Consider the following 21225-nt stretch of genomic DNA (forward strand, 5'->3'; position numbering starts at 1 on the left):
TTCCAACGTTCCATTGCTATTAAGCATTCTCAGTCGTCATTGGGCTGGGTTTTGGTTTTGCCCCGTTTTTAAAAAAGAGAGAGATTGTTTTGTGCTTCTTGCAAACCTCAGAATGCTGGTACTTCTCAGTCATCCAATTTTGGCTACACAGCAGCTGGTCCTTGCTGCCTGAGTTTGCCAGTGGAGGGTGATGTTTCTCTTCAAAGGAGTCTGCTCTCTGCAAGCAGTTTGACGCCCCTGACAATGTATTTTCCCTGTGGCCCTTTTTCTGAATTCCCTTCTTCTTTCTCAGAACCTGAAGCTACCTACATTTGCTGTGCTTACTGGAGAGAGGCAGCTATTCCAATATTCCAATACTTGGTCTATATTGATTATAATGTTGTGACTTAATGGATTGTCAGCTACTTTGGACTTCCCTTTGAGGGGAGAAAAGCAGGGTACAAATGTTAAACAAATCCAGAATGAATTCCTATCAGCAGCTGCACTTTGAGCATAGTGTAGGGGGTGTCAGAGGGGCTGTGGCCCCAGGCACAGATTTTTGAGGGGGTGCAAAGCAGGCACCCCCATACAGGTGCCCACAGTGCAGTGCTCCTCTCCCCGTGTCAGAGGAACCAATGCTTGCAGATAGGAGCACCGAGCCGGGCAGTCCCAGGGGCGCCAGCATGGGGCGCCTGGTTCGTACCCGCCAAGTGCCATGTCGGCTGGCCAGATTCCCCACTATATGGGCAGGCAGGTGGCGCAGCATGGCGTTGCTTGGCTCCGGTATGGGGCAGGGCCGCTCTGGCTGTCTTGCCGATGAAGGCTGGGGTGCCCTGGTGGGCTCCTTCACCCTTGGTGCCCCGCTCCCTGGCACGCATGCACCCCCCCCAGCGTGCGCCCAGCCTCAGGTGCCGTGAGCTCACACAACACCACTAGTTAACATTGATTGATTGATTGATTGATTGATTATACTCTAACCCATGCAGAAGGCTAAAAGTAGCTTCCACACTTTTGCTAATATCTTACTTTGCACCAAAAGTTTTCATAAGCTATTAGGTATGGATGGGGCTTGTGGAAATCAAGGAAGGCAAACTAAAACTGTCTTTTTCAAATGAAAGGAGGTATATAAATTATTATTATTATTATTATTATTATTATTATTATTATTATTATCCATAGTTCCTCTTCTCTCCGTCACCCACCTTCCTTCAAAGTAACACACTCTGCATGCAAACCATATGCTCAGAGGTTCATCTACAGCCCTTCCCTGTTTCTTGTGAATTCAGCTCATGACTGACTCCTTTCACTGGCAGCAGTTCTCCAGGTCTCCACACAGAGTTCTAGGACAGGTTTGCTGCTGCAAATTGACCCTGAGACCATCTCCATGTAAAGCCTAATGTTCTGCCCTTGAATCTTGGCCTCTCCTGTGTGCCCTGTGCTGAGACTCCAGTTTGTGACTGTTGGATTTTTCTTTCTTCCACGCAGGTGTTGGCTCTTTCCTCCTCTACTCTGTGCATGAGGGGATCCGGGGCATTCCACTGGACCCCAATGACAGATCTGATGCTCTGGTGCCAGTCTCTGGGACTTCACTGGCCGTTGGTATTGATTTCCATGCTGGTAGGTGAATGCTTAAAGTAGGTTTGCCCCTTGTGTCCGGAGTGGATATGGATAGAAACACAAAGGAGTGAGTGGACCAGAGCCCCTCCATCTTTGCAGCTGGGTGTGGGAGGAATTCATTCAGCTGACATTTGAATGCAGGCCTCCCTAACTCTGCACTTTCTGAATGAAATACATGAACCAAAACTCTCCTGTCCTGCAGTTCAGTATTTTAAAAAACCCCTACCCGGAAATGCTTTATATTAGGGGAAATTGCTCACAAAATGCATATGTTAGGTAGAGATGGGCAAGTACGTATATCAATTTCTGTTTGTGTCAGTTTCTTATTTTTCTGATCTTCACTTCACTGCATTTCTTCATCAGTTTGCAATTCTTTAAAAAATTACATTATTTTACACATTTTTGTGCACATTTCTCCTACTACATGCATCTTTTTATGTAATTTTGCCAAATGTCTGCATTGTTTGCAAGCAGTTTCCCCATACGTTTGTGAGCATGCACATTATTTTTGCTAACGTATGCACACTCTCCTTAACGTGCACATTTTTGTATACATTTGTGGGTTGGAGAACTGCACCACAGAATTTGGAGAAGTGCAAATATCAAAAGATACATTAATTGCGTGTATTGGTGCAAGAGATACCAATTGGTTAGGTTAGGTTTGCATTAAAATGCAAACCAAGTGAATTTCTTCCCCATTTCTAATATTTGGCAAAAGTGTATTAACATGTATGTATTAGGAGAAATGCACTCAAAAAATGCACACACATTTTTGTGCAGAGGTTTTTGGTTCTTTGCTTAAATTGAATTGTGGAAGTGGGGTGAATTGAATATTGGAAAACTGAGAAATTGAGGGATTTGTACATTTGTGCTTTGAACTCTGGACTCCTATGGTGTGTCCTCAGCTGTGCTTCTAGTGAGCCATGTTGTCCCCTCCTTCTCCAAGTCTGAGTTGAGTATGATCTCCCGGTATGCCCCACAGAGGTCCTTAAGGTCCATACATTGCAACACCCTAGAGGTCCTGGCTTCAACCAGAGCCAGGGTTTTTTCAACACTGGCTCCGGCCTGGTGGAACGCTCTGCCTCATGAGACCAGGGCCCTGCAGGATCTGATTTCTTTCCGCAGGGCCTGTAAGACAGAGTTGTTCCGCCTGGCCTTTGGCTTGGAGTCGATTTGATTCCCTCGCCCTCCTTCTTTTTCCTTAGCCAATGTGGTGCCATCCTGATGTTGTTGGGATTCCAGTTCTCATCATTCCTGACCATTGGCTTGGTTGGCTGATTGGAGTTGGAGTCTAGCAACATGCGGAGGAGGAGCACATAGAGGTTTCTCGGTACAACACACTCCGTAGCCTCATGTTTGGAAAGAGATAATGCAAGAAATCCAGCATGAGGAAGCCAGAGCTCTGCAGGGGCCAAAATCTGGGGGCAGCTTGTCTCCACTTTGGTCCCCAAACCCAAAACACAATCCTCTATTAGTCCAATTTCCTACATATATTTATATATTTAAGGGGTTGCCCAAATCCAAGACAATCTCAAAACCATGACTGTTGGCAGCCACACTGAAATTGAGAGGGCATACAATTCTGAGCAGAAATGTAGCCGGAAGTGGGGTGAGGTTAAATCCCCCCCTCCCCTGACAAGGAAAAGGTTGTGGGAACCATGAGAGAAGGATGGAACAACATGTAGGCAGGAGCTATTGCTATAACTGTTGAGGACAAGGCAAGGAGGGGAAAATAAGAAAAGTCTTGTGCGTTGTGATTAAACCAGTAGAAGGACATGTATGAACACAGATGTCCTGTGCTTTTTCATTAAAAATAAATAAATTTATTTATCATTTTCCATTTTACAACAAAACATACAAGTTAACAAAACCAAAAATAGCATCAAATCGACTTTTTCTCCATCTGTAGTTCCTTCTATTTTATCTCTACTACTGCATATCCACAATAATTCCTTGATTATTTATTATCTCTAAAATTTCCTTAAGTTTAATTTGCTGCTCATTTTACATTAAACCTGCTAACATTTTAAGTTGCTTACAATAACTTTTCAGCTTGTAAATAAATTTTCCCCAGTCTTTGTTACAAATTCTTTCTTCCTGGTTCCTTATTCCTCCTGTGAGTTTAACCTTCTCCGCATCCTCCGTCAGTTTTATCAGCCAGTCCTTGTGGGTTGGAACTGTTTCTTCTCTTCATTTCTGCACATAAATCTTCCTGGCAGTTGTCATTGCATACATAAACTTTTTTTTCCTGATCTTTTGGTACCTCTTGACCTATTATTCCCAAAAGAAAAGCTTCTGGTCTTTTTATAAAAGATACCTTCATCATCCCCCCCCAGTTCATTATAAATCATTTCCCAAAAATCTTTCGCTATCTTACATGACCACCACATATGGTAAAAGGTAACCCCCCTCTTCCTTACATTTCCAGCATGTATCTAATTCGGTTTTATACATCTTAGCCAGTTTACTAGGAGTTAAATACCATCTATACATCATTTTCTTTTTTTCCTTTTTCCTTTTTTGTCTTTCCAGTTTAATCTTTATTGATTTTTAAATATTGCATCCATTCACCACAAAAAGCAAAAAAGAAAATACAAAACACATCAAATACAAAGAAAATATTACATATAAAATAAAGTTCTTTCATAGGTTAAGATTTCCATCTTCCTCAGGGTGGGTCCTTCGTTTCCTTGTTGACTGCATATTGTATGACATTTAACTTATCATAAATTATCTATAACCTTTGTAGCATATGACACTGCAGAAGTTAATCAAAGCATGTCAAAGATTTAATATGGGAACAATGTTCTTTTAAATATAATCTGTATATATCCAATTCTTTGTTGAACTTTTGGTCTGTCTGGTTCCTATTTTTTCCTGTCATCTTTGCCAATTCTACATAGTCAAATAATATACATCATTTTCATATAGTTCTCCTTTAATGTATTATATGCTGCAAATGTCGTATCTGTAATCCATAATTTCTCCCATGCTGACATTTCAATATTGTGACCTATATCCCTTGCCCAGTGTATCATTGCTGATTTTACCAGTTCATCTTTTGTTTCCCATTCTAATAACATTTTACACATTTTTGAAATTACTTTTTGCCCTGTGCTTTTTCATATTTGGTGTGCCACCCCACAACTGCTTGCTGGTATTGTGTCACATTGGCATTGCAGCACCTAAAGAAAGGTCCTGTTTAGCTGACAATTGGAGTCTAGATCTTACTTTCCATCTAGGCTGAACCCACAGCATATTTTCCCTACAAATGTACTGTTGATTTAAAACTAGAGTTATCCTGTCTTAACCCTCTGAAAACTGGGATTCTCCACCGTTTCCCCTTAGCTGCCTTCACTTGTGGTTCTGCCTGGCCAGTGGAGCTACAGGAGCTCAGTAAACCTATTTATTCTGCTTTCACGGCTTTGAGTGCACTAGATCTTGTTGCCAAGGAGTGGGCTTTTGGGGACCAGATAACTGAGGTTGGGGAAACTGGGAGCCTTAGAACCATGGTGGATGCTGTGTGTTGCTGTAGAGGGATAATCCTCACAGATTTGCATATCATCACTCTTGAACCTCTCCCCCTGACTTCCAAAACATGCTTCCTTTCTCCCTTCAGAGAATGACACCATCTATTGGGTGGACATGGGCCTGAGCACTATCAGTCGGGCCAAGCGGGACCAGACATGGCGAGAAGATGTGGTGACCAATGGCATTGGCCGGGTGGAGGGCATTGCTGTGGATTGGATCGCAGGTAAGGCAGTGTGCAGTTAACATCAAAGCATCAATCAGAGGCAGGGATGAGGAAGTGCTGGGTGGGGTGCGGAGGGGAATACCAGCCTCCTGCAGTGTCTGGAACAGGAACAACTGGTTGAATAATCACTTCTTTCTCTTCAGGAAACATCTACTGGACCGACCAAGGCTTTGATGTCATTGAGGTGGCCAGGCTCAATGGTTCATTCCGCTATGTGGTGATCTCACAGGGGCTGGACAAGCCGCGTGCCATCACTGTGCATCCTGAGAAAGGGTAAGGATTGGTTGTGGTGAGGAAGCTGACTTATATTGACTCAGACCACCGGTCCATCTTGGTCAGAACTGCCTGGCAGTGGCTCTCCAGGGTTTCAGGCAAGGGTCCCTCCCTGGGGATGTTGGGGATTAAACCAAGGACCTTCTGCACTGTGCTACAGCCCTTTCCCAAGTAGTCGGTTTGAGCACATGGCAAATGTTCACGATAAGAATAGGCTCAGAATCCATTTCTCTGTGAGAGTTAATAGAGGCTAAGGCAAGGGTGAGGAATCTGGTTTCTCCAGATGTTGATGGGCTCATGGGTTCCCTCAGCTCCAGCCAGTGTGGCCAGTGGGCAGGGAGGATGGGAGTTGGAGTCCAGGGACACCTGGAGCACTGCAGCTTCCCCACCCTTGGTGTTTAGGGCTGGAGTTTGGGAAAGGCAAGTCTGCTGGGTCTCTGCTGGAAAGCCTTGCATCTGAGGTGAGGTGAGAAGGACATCCCATTTCTTGTATATGATCTGTTGCAGCCCACTCATACAGCACTAGCCATCATGATGAATGTGGAAAGCTGTTGAAGAATAATGGTTGAGTGTTGAACTAGAACCAAAGAGACCCAGATCCAAGACAATCTATCTGTTGGCCTAATTTTCCTCACAGAGTTGTTGTGGGGCCAAATGGTGGGGGTGAGAGAAGACACTGTACCTTGGTTTGAATTCTGAGGAAGGGTAGGGTATTTTTGAATAACAATACAAATAGGGTAATAACAACATGCAGCTGTGAACTGGACCTAAGTTGCTTGGCTGAAGATGTGATACGTTTCTCTCTTCTCCTCCAGGTATCTCTTTTGGACAGAGTGGGGCCAGTACCCTCGTATTGAACGCTCCTGGCTGGATGGGACACAGCGTGTGGTCCTAATCAACACCAGCATCAGCTGGCCCAATGGGATTTCAATTGACTATGAGGTATGTCTCAGGGCTGAGGTTCACAAGAGAGAAGAAGAAAAATGGCTGGAGAAGCGGGAAATCTCTGAAACAAGAGTGCAGGTTTCAGGAGTGCACAAGGGTTATGCTCAGGCTGCAGAGTTATGCCAGGGGTGGTCCATGTATCTTTGCACCTCCAGAGTGAAAACAAAGCAGGATTCCCTGCATTTTGAGAAAATATATCCTACATCAAAATAACTGAATTTGTGGAAGACAGCTCTCTCAAACTTGCACAGATCAGGAAAGCTTTTGTTTTGCATAGTTTAGTCTGTGTTGGCTGGTCATAGGGTGAGGTGAGGAGGCGTGTAGTGCACTGAAGCCCTTCCGCTGGAAGTCCTGCTTAGTCCAAGCTCTGATTCCTGAGAGTTCAGCAGGCATTATGGTTACACAGTTCCCCTTTGGAGGCAGACAGCAGCTCCCAGTGGATGCATGCCATGAACAGGTGAATGAAACAAAGAAAGGTTGAGTGATCCAATTCATGGAAATCATAGAATTGTAGAGTTGGAAGGGACCCTGCGGATCATGTAGTCCAAGCCCCTGCAATGCAGGAATATGCAGCTGCCCCCTACAGGGATCACACCTGCAACCTTGGCATTATCAGCACCATGCTCCAACTAACTAAGCTATCCAGGCTTCTGCAATTGTAACATCTTTAGGGAAGTTTTTAATTTTTGATGTTTTATCGTGTATTTAAAATTCTGTTGGGAGCTGCCTAGAGTGGTTGGGGCAACCCAGTCAGATGGGCAGCATACACATTCTTATTCTAATTAAAGTTGGGTCTTCAGAGATGATTGTACATCACTCTTCTGTTAGGATGATTTCTAGCAGAAAATGATTGTCCCACATGGAGTCCCACCGCCCCACATTCACATTAGCAAACAACCCTTAAACATTCCAGTGAGTCAGGTGTGTAACCCACATGGATGGCACGTATCCTCCTCTCTCTCCCTAGGATGGGAAGCTTTATTGGTGTGATGCCCGGACAGACAAGATTGAACGCATAGACCTGGAGACGGGGGACAAGAGAGAGGTGGTCCTGCCTCATAATAACATGGACATGTTCTCAGTATCGGTCTTTGAGGATTACATCTACTGGAGTGACAGGTTTGTGCCTCAGTGCTACCAAGGCTGTTGGAGCAGAGAGAGTCCAGAGTCATGCTTGAAAGGATTTTGCAACAGCCACATTGCTCTGTTCCCTTTCAGATGGCAAATGCATTCATTATGGCTGGATAATTTGGGTAGTATCTGACTAAGTTGTATTCAGAGAAGGCCCATTGAAATCAGTGGACTTCAGTTACTGAAGCCTATGGGTCTACTCTAGGTATGGTGTAGTTGGATACAGCTCTGTGTTTCCTTTGTTGGAACCTGGTTGTATACTGGAATATAGTTTAATCCTTTGAAGTGGTCATATCAATGATAGTCCTAATTCCGAAGCAACGCTGAGCCGTATGTGTGTGTGTATTCACATACATATATATGCATTGTGCATGAGTCAGTTGTAAGTGTGTTAAGGGAGAAGTGTGTGCTTGGATAATCCCTGAATATTTGGGTGCAAGGTGGGTGGGTATACTCTTAACAACCTGCATAATTAAGAGTGTGCATATGTTGAAGGTTATTGTCTCATTTTCATAACCTATCAATGCTTCCTTCTGCACATAGCCATGAGGCAGCTGTGCTAATACTTTGTGGGTACATCTCATACTCACACACTTGACTGTGCCTCTTTCTAGGACTCATGCAAATGGATCCATCAAGAGGGGCAGCAAGGACAATGCTTCAGATATCGTGTCTCTGCGCACAGGAATAGGAGTGCAGCTGAAGGACATCAAGGTCTTCAACAGAGCCAGGCAGAAGGGTGCGTGAAGAGGGAGACTGGCCTCCGGGCCCAGCGCTGGCAGCACAGCAAGCAGTAGAGGGGTGGGGGTGGGGGTATTCAATTCACCTCATGGTTAGTTAGGCCACCCATGCTAATAGGAGCAGGTTGAAAAGCAACTGGATGCTTCCTCTCTTCTGCAGGTACTAATGTGTGTGCCCAGAATAATGGTGGTTGTGAGCAATTGTGCCTGTACCGGGGAGGAGGCCAGCGGACATGCGCGTGTGCCCATGGCATGCTCTCTGAAGACAGTGTGAGCTGCCGCGACTACGATGGCTACCTGCTATACTCAGAACGCACCATTCTCAAGAGTATCCACTTGTCAGATGAGAACAACCTCAATGCACCCATCAAGCCGTTTGAAGATGGCGAGCACATGAAGAACGTCATTGCCTTGGCCTTTGACTATCACCATGGCAGCAAGGGCAGCAACCGCATCTTCTTCAGCGACATTCACTTTGGCAACATCCAGCAAATCAATGATGATGGCAGTGGACGCAGGACCATAGTTGAGAGTGAGTATTGTGGGTGCCCCTTCCCACTCGTCTCTTTCCTCTGAGGAATGTTTGCAGGAGAGCAGCCTGGCCTTTGTGGGTTCCAGAAAACAAAGTGAGAGGTTGCTATGGCTTCTGTCTAATCCTTTGCACATGTGACTGTTGCAGAGGCCACTTGAAGAACTACAACTCCCAGTGAACATTTCTGTTTGGGTGGGAGGATCCAGTATTACAAGGCTGGGCCATGGACTCAAGAGGATTGGACTGATTATGGTCTAGACTTCAGCAGAACTCTAGGGTCCTGCAGGGCTACTGATAGGAATTCAGAACAAAGTCTTCTGGGTGGAGCTAGCTGCGGGCAGGAAGTCACAGAGTTCTTCTGCAATGGTGGAAGTCATTCTGGAATCTTTAAATCCTCCCATTAAACTGAGGGCAGGGCTTTGTAACAGTGACCTGATTCACGTGCCACACGTGGCTTAGTGCTAATGTGTGAGTGCACCAACTTCCTGAAAGGAGCTCACAGCCACTTTTTCTTCACGGTCCTTTTTGCTGGTAGGCAAGGTTTGTTCTTGCTTTATGGCTCATGGTAGTTTAGGAGAACTAAACCTGGGTTTGGACAGCTTGCTAAGCCAAGCCTTGGTTTAGCTTAGTCTTGCGTGGCAGTAAAAAAGGACCAGGTAGGATCTAGGTGGCTGTGAGCTGCTTTCAGGGAGTTGGCACACTCCTGTGTTCACACTAAGCTACCTCCAGATTGAGACAGAGAGAGTCCATGTGATGGTTCAGTGGGAGAGCAGGAATGATCCCTGAGGTTGGAGACTTAAGGACAGCTGTTGCAAGGGCTGCAGAGCTCAGTTGATTGAGCATAGGCTGAAGCAAGAGGTGAGGTAGGGAAAACCTGGCAGCACTTTCTGGCTGATTTTGTACCATGGCTTTATGGTGATGGATACTAGTTAATTTCTATACAGCTTAATATATTAAACATATCTCTAAGTGGTGTACTGAAAACTGAAGCAACAGCAGACAAATAAAAATATTTATGTGAATAAAATGGTCCTTTATCCCTAAATCATCTTGATCCATCCCTGAAGGAAATTATTTGGCAGTTGATTGCCAAGAGCAGTTTTCTTCAGAGCACTTGCCTAGGCAAACCTAGAGCACCGCAAGAGCCATAGAGGCGCCCTCACTCCGTCCTTCTTCCTGGTGACATTTAGTATAGAGGCAGGGAACCTGTTGAACTCCCAACTTCCATAAGACCCAGCTACCATGGCCAGAGAACACTGGTGCAGGATATGGTAAGCAGGGCTGCGGATGGAAGGAAACTATTGGGGATCACCAATGTCCTTAGGGGAATGAAGGAGCAACCTGGAATCAAGCCCAGTGGCTATGCAGGAGGATGGGAAACACCAGCAGGGATATATATCTGTGTTGCAATTGTGCATATTTAAAGTGGTACCAGAATAAGGTTTGAGCAGATGGCCAGTGGGTTTCTGGGATTCTGGTCATTAATACATCCCTCCCATTCTAAGGCATAGTGGCTTTACAACAAAACTTGGCAAGCTCCCCTTGCTTACATTCTATTTGCAAGAAGAAATTGTTACTGAAATCTGAGCATACCTTGGATCTTTCTGAGGAGCTATTCTTGGCCCTAATTTTTTGCTTTCCCTTGATTAACTTTTATTATTTCCTCCCTCAGCTGTTAAGAGAGTCACATCACAGAGGTAGCTCTCTATGAGGAGCTTTAAGCATCCTCATGCACCTGTTCACACTTTGCAATAATATGTTTGCAGTCTTCTAGTCTTAATTATTTGAGGATAACCAATTTGTTCTGTAGGCAGAGTACATTGGGAGCACATTGGGAGGGGAAGTCAGCTCATGTTTAGAGTGCTGTATTGTGTCCCACAAAACAAAAACCCAATTTGAACATTTATATATGAAATACAGGCTAGCTCATGAGTGCATAATCCTGGCTGCTTAGTGCCAACCTAAGCAAGAAACGTTATATGGAGCTTATTCTGGTTTAGGGCGTTTGATGAGCTTGAAGGGGGAAGAGAGGTGCATCATTTCATACATTAGATCTCACTGAGAGTTGGAGGTGGGCGGGGGAGCAATTGTACGGCTGTGTGAATGTAAGATGTGCTACATGGTGCTCTCCTGCGTGGGCCAGTGGTATGCATCATGGGTCAATGTGGCTGTCCTACCATGGCCCAGTCTCTGCAGAAGACATAGTACCTGCTGTCTTTTACCTAAAATAGAATTGCAATGGTGGAGGAAATAAGCTCATGTTTAAAGTGTTATACTGTGGTTTGCAAAATGCAGAATCGGTTCTCCCTGGGTCTTCTGTCTGGAGCTTTGACCAGAATACCCTCCCTGTAGAATGGAAGGGCCCAGCCTGCGAAGCAGTGGGGAGAAAGATTTGGCTTGCCTTGAAGGGGCCCTCCTGCTGAGATTGTAGTTTGTGGGGAACAAGAGGATGCAGCTGCAGCTTCTTAGCAAGGGAGAGGCTGAAGCAGCAACCAAGGTGGAAAAAAACCTACATCATGGCCACGAAGCACATAGGAAGCACACACCCTCTTTGCTAGCAGCCAGTAGCTGGAGGGAAATGATGCCAAAGGAGAGGAAGAGGTGATGGTACTGCCCCTTTAGGGATGGATAAATCTGTCAATTTCAGTTTCTCCCCATTTCTGGTTTTTAATTGTTTTAGCATTCGTTTTAAAGCCTTTTAAAGTATTGTGTTGTTATTTATGCTTTTGTATTTGGTTTCACTGTTTTGTTAAATCACCCTGGGATGCTTCAGGATGGAGGACAGTTAGAAGTGAAATGAATATTGCCTTTCAGTGGGCACTTAGAGGATGGAATGCTGGTCTAGGTGAGCCTCTGGTTTGCCCTAGGAGGGCTATTCTTATGTTCTTAAGAAAAGAGGTTCCTTCACAGCTAGTTCATGCCAGGACCATTGATTAATCATGGATTTTTAGCTCATTAACTGTTTGGCTTTTAAGTTAAGAATCAGCCAGTAAGCCAGTTAAATGCATACGTGTTTATTGGAATGCTTTTTTCTTTCTTTTCTTTTTGAGGTTCCTAAATGAAGTAGGTTGCCTTTCAGAGGCAGGAGTACTTCAGTTTTAAAGAAATTAGCTGCCACTTACTGTTAAAGAGAAAGGAGACAGGAGTCTTTTTGTTTCCTGTCGAGTGTATGAAGCAGGCAGTGCTCTGACCCACTTTGGCTTTGAGTTAAATTGCTGATTTGAGAGGTAACAGAAGCCAACAGTCTTCTCCCAGCTACCAGGTATTCCTCACCCATGTTTTAATATACACCAGCTGTTAACAGTGGCAAAGACTAAGATATGTGCAGCTCATTCCTAATGCCTGCTGCAAGCAAAAGCAACCATTCAGTCTCTGTTCAGTTTTGACTGCATCTCCAGTTGCTGACTGTTTTCTCAATACTATTCACAGACATGCCTCTCAGGCTCATCTTCTTGGCTAGCATGGCATCCTTTTGCACATGTCCTCCTTCTCCAGAGTCATCAGACAATGCTGGACACAGTATTAAGCAAGTGTCCTCCAGGCACCTGTGTGGAAAACCTCTCAGTGCTAGAGTTACTGTATGTTAAGAATCAGTACCTAGTCCATTCAAATGTCATCTTTCATCCCTGCCTGCCTGCTCCCTTCTCTTGCATCTTAAACGGTGCATATAAATTAGAATTCCAGCAGTGGGTTTAATGAGATTCAAACCTTTCTGTGCTCAGGGCATTGCCGCTCATGTTACTGTTTGCTCTGCTAATGTGTGTGGCTGAGCACTGAGTCTCCCCCTCCCTTTCTGGAGTGGCAGGCAAAGGAAGTAGAGCCCCCTGCGCCTCATTCAGTTTTCAAACACAGGCTTGGGGCATAGCAGCAGGGTGTGCCATTGCATATGGAGATGAACAAATTAGTTTCCTTCTGTTTATTAATTTTGGGGGCTGAGACGTGCAAATACAGGCATGCCAAGATGGATAATTGCCAGTGGCTTCTGCATTTACTTGTTGCTGCTCCTTTGAATGGTTAGTCCAGTGGAAGAAAGGGCTCCTGTGCTTTTTATTTTTTGTAGGAGTAAGGAATGCTGGTAGTTTTCCCTTTCCCCGAGTTAAGTCAGGAATATCCGAGAGATTGGTGGTCTTAGGGAGCCACCTGCCATGTGGTACTGTCTTGGTTTGAGTCAACTCTGAAGTATGCTCATAACTGAGAATAATGTCATCCTGCCTTGCCTTCAGTTTACATAGGGAGCCAATACAGGTTACCGTAAGTCCCCTTTTCCTTACAGTGCTGAGATGCCATTGACACAGAAGCTGATGCTACAGTAAATGAGTGACAGGGCACCAATGTCTACTAGTTATAATGCTGATTATTTCAAATTTATGACCCACCCTTCCACTTGAAAGGGAGTGCAGGGTGGCTCACAGTAATAAAATTACATCAAAACCATTTTGAACGGTGCTATTACGTATTGCAGGCAGCAGTTAAACCCAGATTATACATTTGTTATGTGCATATTTCACCTTTGTTTAGCAGAACTCACTTCTGTATACATGGGGGTTCCCAGGTGATCTCCCATGGAGGCAGTTAACAGATCCAACTTCATCAAAGCTGCTGCAGCAGGTCTCTTCATCCACAAAAGGTGGAAACAGCCAATACCTGGAAGTGCCCTGGGACATTAGTCCAGCTGAACAGCTTAGGATGTTTATCACACATATTGACATGGTTCAAACATCACATTAAACCAAAGTTAAAATAAAATATTGTTGAATGTGATGGAGCTGCATGCGGATGCAATTATCAGCACTTTACTCCGCCTCTGTTCTTGCTGCCAATAAACAAGCCATAGTCAGCTTGTTGGTTCATTGAAACCTGGACTTGTGGTTTATTTCCCCAAACAAGCCATGAAGCTAATGCTTTTGCATGTGGTTTGTTGGGAGAGAAGCAAACCACAAGCACATCGTTTGCATGTAATGCCTGGACTATGGTGTCTTTCTTGACAGCTCACAGGAGTCTGGGAGGAACAAAGGATCTGTGTTTTCAAGAGTTTGCACCAGTCCACTGATCATTCAGACTAAACTATTTTCATTTGAACTATGGTTTAATGTGATGCACAAACTAGACCGTTGTTTGAGGCAAAACCTAAAAATACAGGGGACGTTTAATGACAGAGAATGTACAAAGTGCCTGCAGCAGCAGCAGCAGCAGATCCAGGGCTGCACAGGTGGGGGAGCAAAGCATAGGATTTGGCTTTATATTGAGTAGTGTCATGGCTGGTGGTGGTGGCCATCCAAGCTCTCAGGTACAGAGGGCTCTTCTGTCCCGTGGCTCTTGCCTAAAGGTGCATATTCTCCTCCCTCTCTCCATTCACTGAGTTACCATGTAGTTTGCTGGTCAAAGACGTGAACTGAAGGGGCATGATGAAATGGCAGCCTTTGCTAAAGCTAAAGCTATGCACGTGGGTGAAGCTTGGCTCATGCTGGGGCATCTGTGGCTTGTTTTTGGACTGGCAGGGGCACTCATAACAGCACAATGAAGTAACTCCAGAATGACAGATTGGCCACAATCACCCAGGGAGTTTACATATCAGAGCAAGGAATTGAACCTGGTGCATCAGAGTCTCAGATTATCGAGGCATTGTTTCCTCCAGGCTGTATTCAATTACCAAAGGCAAATGTGAGAAAAATCTCTCCTTGCTATGATGCATCATGGAGCGCTCAATTAAGAAGCGTTGCTGAGAGACAGCAGAAGAACCCATGCTGATACTTTAATTGCAATAGTTTCCTTGGGTTGAAAGCATCTGTGGCTAAATCAATATAGACAATTAGTAAAGTTATGTTTATAGCAGCTAGATCGTTAAGCGATCTGTCAGAAATCCAAATGTGCCAATAATAATAATAATAATAATAATAATAATAATAATAATAATAATAATAATAATTTATTATTTATACCCTGCCCACCTGGCTGGGTTTCCCCAGCCACTCTGGGCGGCTTCCAACAAAATATTAAAATACAATAGTCTGTGAAACATTAAAAGCTTCCCTAAACAGGGCTGCCTTCAGATGTCTTCTAAATGTCAGGTAGTTGTTTATCTCCTTGATATCTGAAGGGAGGGCATTCCACAGGGTGGGCGCCACTACCGAGAAGGCCCTCTGCCTGGTTCCCTGTAGCTTCACTTCTTGCAGTGAGGGAACCGCCAGAAGGCCCTTGGCGCTGGACCTCAGTGTCTGGGCAGAACAATGGGTGTGGAGATGCTCCTTCAGGTATACTGAACTGAGGCCATTTAGGGCTTTAAAGGTCAGCACCAATACTTTGAATTGTGCTTAGAAATGTACTGGGAGCCAATGTAGGTCTTTCAGGACCGGTGTTATGTGGTCTCAGTGGCCGCTCCCAGTTACTAGTCTAGCTGCCGCATTCTGGATTAGTTGTAGTTTCCGGGTCACCTTCAAAGGTAGCCCTACATAGAGCACATTGCAGTAGTCCAAGTGAGAGATAACCAGAGCATGCACCACTCTGGCGAGACAGTCTGTGGGCAGATAGGATTTCAGCCTGTGTACCAGGTGGAGCTGGCATAGGCGCCGACTCCATGGGGCTTGAGGGGGCCCGAGCCCCCTCAAAAATTCGTTTGGGGGGGCTCCGCCCCCCCAATAATCTCCGGCGCCCCTCCAGCAGAGCGCCATCGCCGCCCCTCCCCCAGCCCAAAATGCACAGGGAGGGGCGGGCTGCATGCCTCCTGCCCTCCCTCCCGAGCAAAAGCTCCACCCAATTTCCTTTGGAGCTGATTAATAGGCGCAGCACGCTCTCCCCTATTCGCTCACGAGGAGGCGGCACCACTTTATTTGCATATTCATGAGCTTATTTATTATTCATGAGCTTTCCCGGGCCCCCCCAATATTTTTTATAAGTCCGCGTCCCTGGGAGCTGGTAAACAGCTGCCCTGGACACAGAATTGACCTGCGCCTCTATGGACAGCTGTGAGTCCAAAATGACTCCCAGGCTGTGCACCTGGTCATTCAGGGGCACAGTTACCCCATTCAGAACCAGGGAGTCCTCCACACCCACTCGCCTCCTGTCCCCCCCAAAACAGTACTTCTGTCTTGTCAGGATTCAACCTCAATCTGTTAGCCTCCATCCATCCTCCAACTGCCTCCAGGCACTCATACAGGACCTTCACCGCTTTCACTGGTTCTGATTTGAAAGAGAGGTAGAGCTGGGTGTCATCTGCATATTGATGGACACCCAGCCCAAACCCCCTGAGGATCTCTCCCAGCAGCTGCATGTAGATGTTGAAAAGGTTTTTTAAAGGTTACACATGTGGGGATGCCAGCCATGAGCCTGTGATGAAGTTTCAGCTCGCATTTGTTCATGTTCAATAGCAGTTCTGATGTAGCACAAAAGGACGAGCAAGCAAATAATTGGGGTAGTGCCTGAGAGCTTTGTGGAATTAAGATTGGTGCTATTGTATAAGGGCTCGTAGAGAAGATAAGCCTTTGTAAGAGCAGGCCTAGGGGGAAAACCAGGTAGCTCAATGAAGGCTTAGCTCCCACTAATGCAGCAGGACAGAGGGAGGAGTGAAGTGGCTGCAACTTTCTCACTGGGCACCAGTACACTTGCTCATTCATGGTAAGCCATAGTTTGGCTTAGCGTTATGCGTGAACCACACTGTTTGCTCAGAAGCTTCTTTTGAGATCAAAGAAACACAGCGGTCAAGCTGGTTAAGCTGTGCTTAACGGATAGTCAGCAGAGCAGGGCTTGAGACAGATTTCTTGAGCAAACTGGGTGGGGAGAGCATAGAGTGGACATCTAGTTGCTAAAGCCTGAGAGTTAAAAGGCTGTGTAAGGAAACCACTATTTTGCTGAAGTTACACCATACTCTACCTTCTCCAGATGTTGGCTCTGTTGAGGGGCTGGCCTACCACCGAGGCTGGGACACTTTGTACTGGACGAGCTACACCACCTCCACCATCACCCGGCATACTGTGAATCAGACCCGCGAAGGAGCTTTTGAGAGAGAGACCGTCATCACCATGTCGGGGGATGACCATCCTCGGGCCTTTGTGCTGGATGAATGCCAGAAGTAGGTTCCCGTGTGCAAACCCTTGGAATCACTGGGGAATCTGATTATTCTTATTTGTTGATTCATTTAAATGTTTTTATAATGAATGGCATGCAAACACTTGACCTTCAAGGGCTCCCACAGCAATTTACAATATTTAGATAGTACAGATCAGTTTTAGACAATGGTTAAGATTTAAAATCTACAGCATTGTTATCTAAACCATCAAGTTGAAAACCAAAATATGCACTAACCCAGCAAACTGTATATCTTTCTGAAAGGGAGTCAAGTGCACTTTTGGAGAAAGGAGTTCCAAAGAGGTACATCATAGAGAAGGCCTATGCACAGCCTCTCACATTGGCATTCTGTGGAGGGCCTTGTCATCTCAATGCATGAGAGGGAACACAAAAGATAAAAGAAGACTATTGCATGTTATTTCATGTGTAAAAGAGCCTCTGTCTCTTGTATACATTCTTCCCAACATTTCACCTGGCATGGGAAACAGAAACTTTCACTTCAGTGTCTAATTAAGCTGGTTTGTTTGTGCATTTGAACCCTAAACTATGGCTAATATTGCCTATGGTTTGCTAACACATGCCAACCTCATAAATCATGGTTTGGTTGCTTCAGTAAGCCATAGTCAAATCTAACCACTTTTTCACCAAGTTCAGACATCATGCTAAACTGTGATTAGTTCAAAACGGGAGGAAAAGCTGCTTGTTCATATAATGATAAACCAAAGTTTAGCAAAACAGGCAGTGACCATTTTAGGTGCATCCGATATGTGTGCAACCATGACTATGCACATTACACCAAACCCGGAAGTGACCTGTAAACATCACAAAATGGGTGGGGCAGGCTTACATGGGCCCCATCAGCACGGGGGGGGGGGGGGTCCTGAACATAACCCCCAGACAAATCGGTCATTGCCTGTACTTCTGATACACTGTGTTTTGTATACTTGTATATTTGTGAGTTGCTTTGAGACATTTTCTGTAGCATGTGACAAGGAAATGAAGTAAGTAAGTAAATTAAATAAACTCTAGACCATAGTTTTACACTACATTGGAACCACACCATGGGAAAATACGTTCCTTCTGACACCCTCGACACAGGTCTGTTACTTCTTTAAAGGTCAGAACCAGTACTTTGAAGTGGGCCTGGAAACAAACTTGTAAGCAGTACTGTTCTTTTAAAATAAATGTGATTCCCTCTGGCAAGCACACTTAGGGTGCTTAGCTACCACATTTTTGACCAGTGGGCGACTAGGACTTGCTGATCGCATGGTCGGTGGTTCGAATCCCCGCGGCGGGGTGCGCTCCCGTTGCTTGGTCCCAGTGCCTGCCAACCTAGCAGTTCGAAAGCACCCCCGGGTGCAAGTAGATAAATAGGGACTGCTTACTAGCGGGAAGGTAAACGGCGTTTCCGTGTGCTGCGCTGACTCGCCAGATGCAGCTTGTCACGCTGGCCACGGGACCCGGAAGTGTCTCCGGACAGTGCTGGCTCCCGGCCTCTAGAGTGAGATGAGCGCACAACCCTAGAGTCTGTCAAGACTGGCCCGTACCGGCAGGGGTACCTTTACCTTTACCTTAGATTTGGAATGTTTTTCAAAGGCAGCCCTTATTAAAGCTCATTACATTTATTGACCCTAGAGAGAGTACCATGCCATGTATCAGGATAGCCAGATCCCTGTTCTCCAGGAAGGATGCAGTTTGTACACCTGAACATCCAGGTACAAAGCTTGAATGCATCCTCCACTCCCACCCCGAAAAACAGCCTTGGAACTCTCCCTTTTAAAGTACGCAAGGCAACCTTTTTGTGTAGACCCCGAGTGGTGATGTCTAGGCAGACTGGGAACGAATGCAAACTGAAAGTCTGAGGAACCACTGGAGTGAGCTTTCCTGGTTGCTTTGGACAAGCTTCACTGTAAAACATCCCAGCCACAGCTGACCAAACAGTCTTTCAGAGTCAGAGAGGTGGTAGCAAAAAGCTTGCTCAAGGCATATGCATCTGCTCCTCAATAATCAATTTTCCCCTTCCCTTCAGCCTGATGTTTTGGACCAACTGGAATGAACAACACCCCAGCATCATGCGGGCTACACTGTCAGGTGCCAACATGATCACCATCATCGACAAAGACATTCGCACCCCCAATGGTCTGGCCATTGATCACAAGGCGGAGAAAATCTACTTCTCCGATGCCACACTGGACAAGATAGAGCGGTGTGAATACGACGGCACCAAGCGATATGTAAGTCAGCGGGGCTCCTTCCCAGGGGGTCTGGCGTTAGCAGGCTCTAAAGAAGAGGTGGTGAACCTGTGGCCCTCCGGGTGTTTGCTGTGCTACAACTCCCATCATTCGTTGCCTGTGGCTATACTGGCTGGGGTTGATGGGAGTTGGAGTCTTAGCAACACCTGGAGGACTATAGGTTGCCCATCTCCGCTATAAAGTCTCAGAAGTTAGTCACTTCTTGCCATTTGACCATGGGGTGTAGCAGACCATTTCTCACAGATGTGGAAATGGACCAGTGCGATGAAGCTCTTGTTTCTTTTTAGTCACTGCGGGACATGAAAGTCCACGGAGGGCACCCCACCCCCCACTTCTTGTCTAGTAACTGGAGACAGTTGTTTTTGTGTTTTTTGAGAAGTAGAAGACAGATTGAAAGAAGAATCACTACTCACATCTCACTTTTGCATCTAGTTAAAAAGGTGGTGTGGGTTTCTGCATTGCTTTTAAAAACCTGCTAAATCGGTTTAATGAAAGGCAGCCATGGGAGAAACAAATGTATATGTACACAAGCCTTTCTCAGCCTGGTACCATCCAGCAGGTTTGGACTACAACTCCCATCAGCCCAAGCTAGCACAACCATGCTGGCTGGGTTTGATGGGACTTGTAGTCCAAGCCATCACAAGGAACCCAGGTTGCGAAGGCGGACGCACACTATGGGAAGAGATGCCTCTTTCAAAGCACTTGCAATTCTGTTATAAACTACTGATTGTTTCCAGTCCATAAAACAGAGCTTTGACTGGTAGTAAAACAGAGCACTTGTGTATTTGCTACCTCAATAATGGAGTCTTTTGTTTTGTGAAATATACACATCACGAATAATGGACAAACTTCCAGAGAGTCAGTGCAGTCATATGTGGAGCCTAAGAACATGGTCTTTTGTCTTTCCTTCTGCATGGCTAGCATGGTCTTCAAACTGCTCTCAGGTTTTGATCCTTGGCCATCATTGTTTTAATGTCTGGATATCATCTTGCTGACAGAATTAATAGTGTGTGTATCAGGCTCAGGGCAAATACTAAGGACCACGTATATATTTTATTACACTTAATAGCCTACGTTTTTTCCAAAAAGCTCAAAGCATTGTATATGATTTTCCTCCCCCCACGTCCCATTTCCCCCCCTAACAGCAACCATGTGAGTTAGATTAGCTTGAAAGAGACTGATTGGGCCAAGGTTACCCAAGTAGGTTCAAGCTTTAGATCATGTGATACCAGTTGTGTACCAGTTACATTAATTGTTTATTCATTCCCAGGCTCAATTTTTAAGTGTTGGTTTTGGGATTTAAAGGCACATATTGTTTGAGACCAGGTTACATCTGCCTGTACCCATATGAACCTGCATGAGACTTGAGGCATCCACCTTTAACAACTGTCTGGTTGGCAGGTACTAGGGACAGAGCCTTTTCAGTGGGGACCCGACATCTTTGGAACTCCCTTAGGCAGTGCATATGGCTCCTTGTTGATGGTGGTAGTAATAATAGTAATTATTATTTTATTAATTATTGTTATTATTAACAGGAATTTTATTATTTGCACCCCGTCCATTCAACTGGGTTGCCCCAGCCACTCTGGGCGGCTTTCAACGTATATAAAACATGACACATTAAAAAGCTTCCCTAAGCAGGGCTGCCTTTAGAGCACATTTTAAAGACTGCCCACCTCCCACCAGCTTGGTGTTCAGCTGATGGTTTAACACTCAGTTTCATGTTTATATGTGTATTTTAATGACTTTTGTTGGCTGCCTCAGGAGGGTTTCTACCATAAAATATGAGATCCAAATGTGTTAACTAAGTTAACTTAATTGTGACTGGGGATTTGGACACAGGCTCCCCCCCCCCCCCCGCTGTCCTTATCCAGCGCTCTGACCGATAGATCACTGGCTCTTTACCAAGTGGTAACCTACCATGAGACACATTTTACCACT

The 21225-nt window shown here is 45.3% G+C and overlaps 1 protein-coding gene across 1 annotated transcript in view; it reads left to right on the forward strand.

Annotated features, from left to right (window-relative positions):
- The window catches only part of LRP1 (LDL receptor related protein 1), a 298357-nt gene that overhangs the window by 224691 nt on the left and 52441 nt on the right, over nt 1–21225 (forward strand). Inside the window, exons 37-45 of the mRNA XM_077923771.1 lie at nt 1465–1596; nt 5216–5350; nt 5494–5623; nt 6439–6565; nt 7536–7687; nt 8314–8438; nt 8600–8971; nt 16847–17036; nt 19062–19266. Coding sequence (XP_077779897.1) covers nt 1465–1596; nt 5216–5350; nt 5494–5623; nt 6439–6565; nt 7536–7687; nt 8314–8438; nt 8600–8971; nt 16847–17036; nt 19062–19266 — 1568 coding nt within the window. The remainder of the gene's footprint in view (nt 1–1464; nt 1597–5215; nt 5351–5493; nt 5624–6438; nt 6566–7535; nt 7688–8313; nt 8439–8599; nt 8972–16846; nt 17037–19061; nt 19267–21225) is intronic.

The sequence above is a fragment of the Podarcis muralis genome, chromosome 2, assembly GCF_964188315.1.
Source record: "Podarcis muralis chromosome 2, rPodMur119.hap1.1, whole genome shotgun sequence".
NCBI classification, from domain to species: domain Eukaryota; kingdom Metazoa; phylum Chordata; class Lepidosauria; order Squamata; family Lacertidae; genus Podarcis; species Podarcis muralis.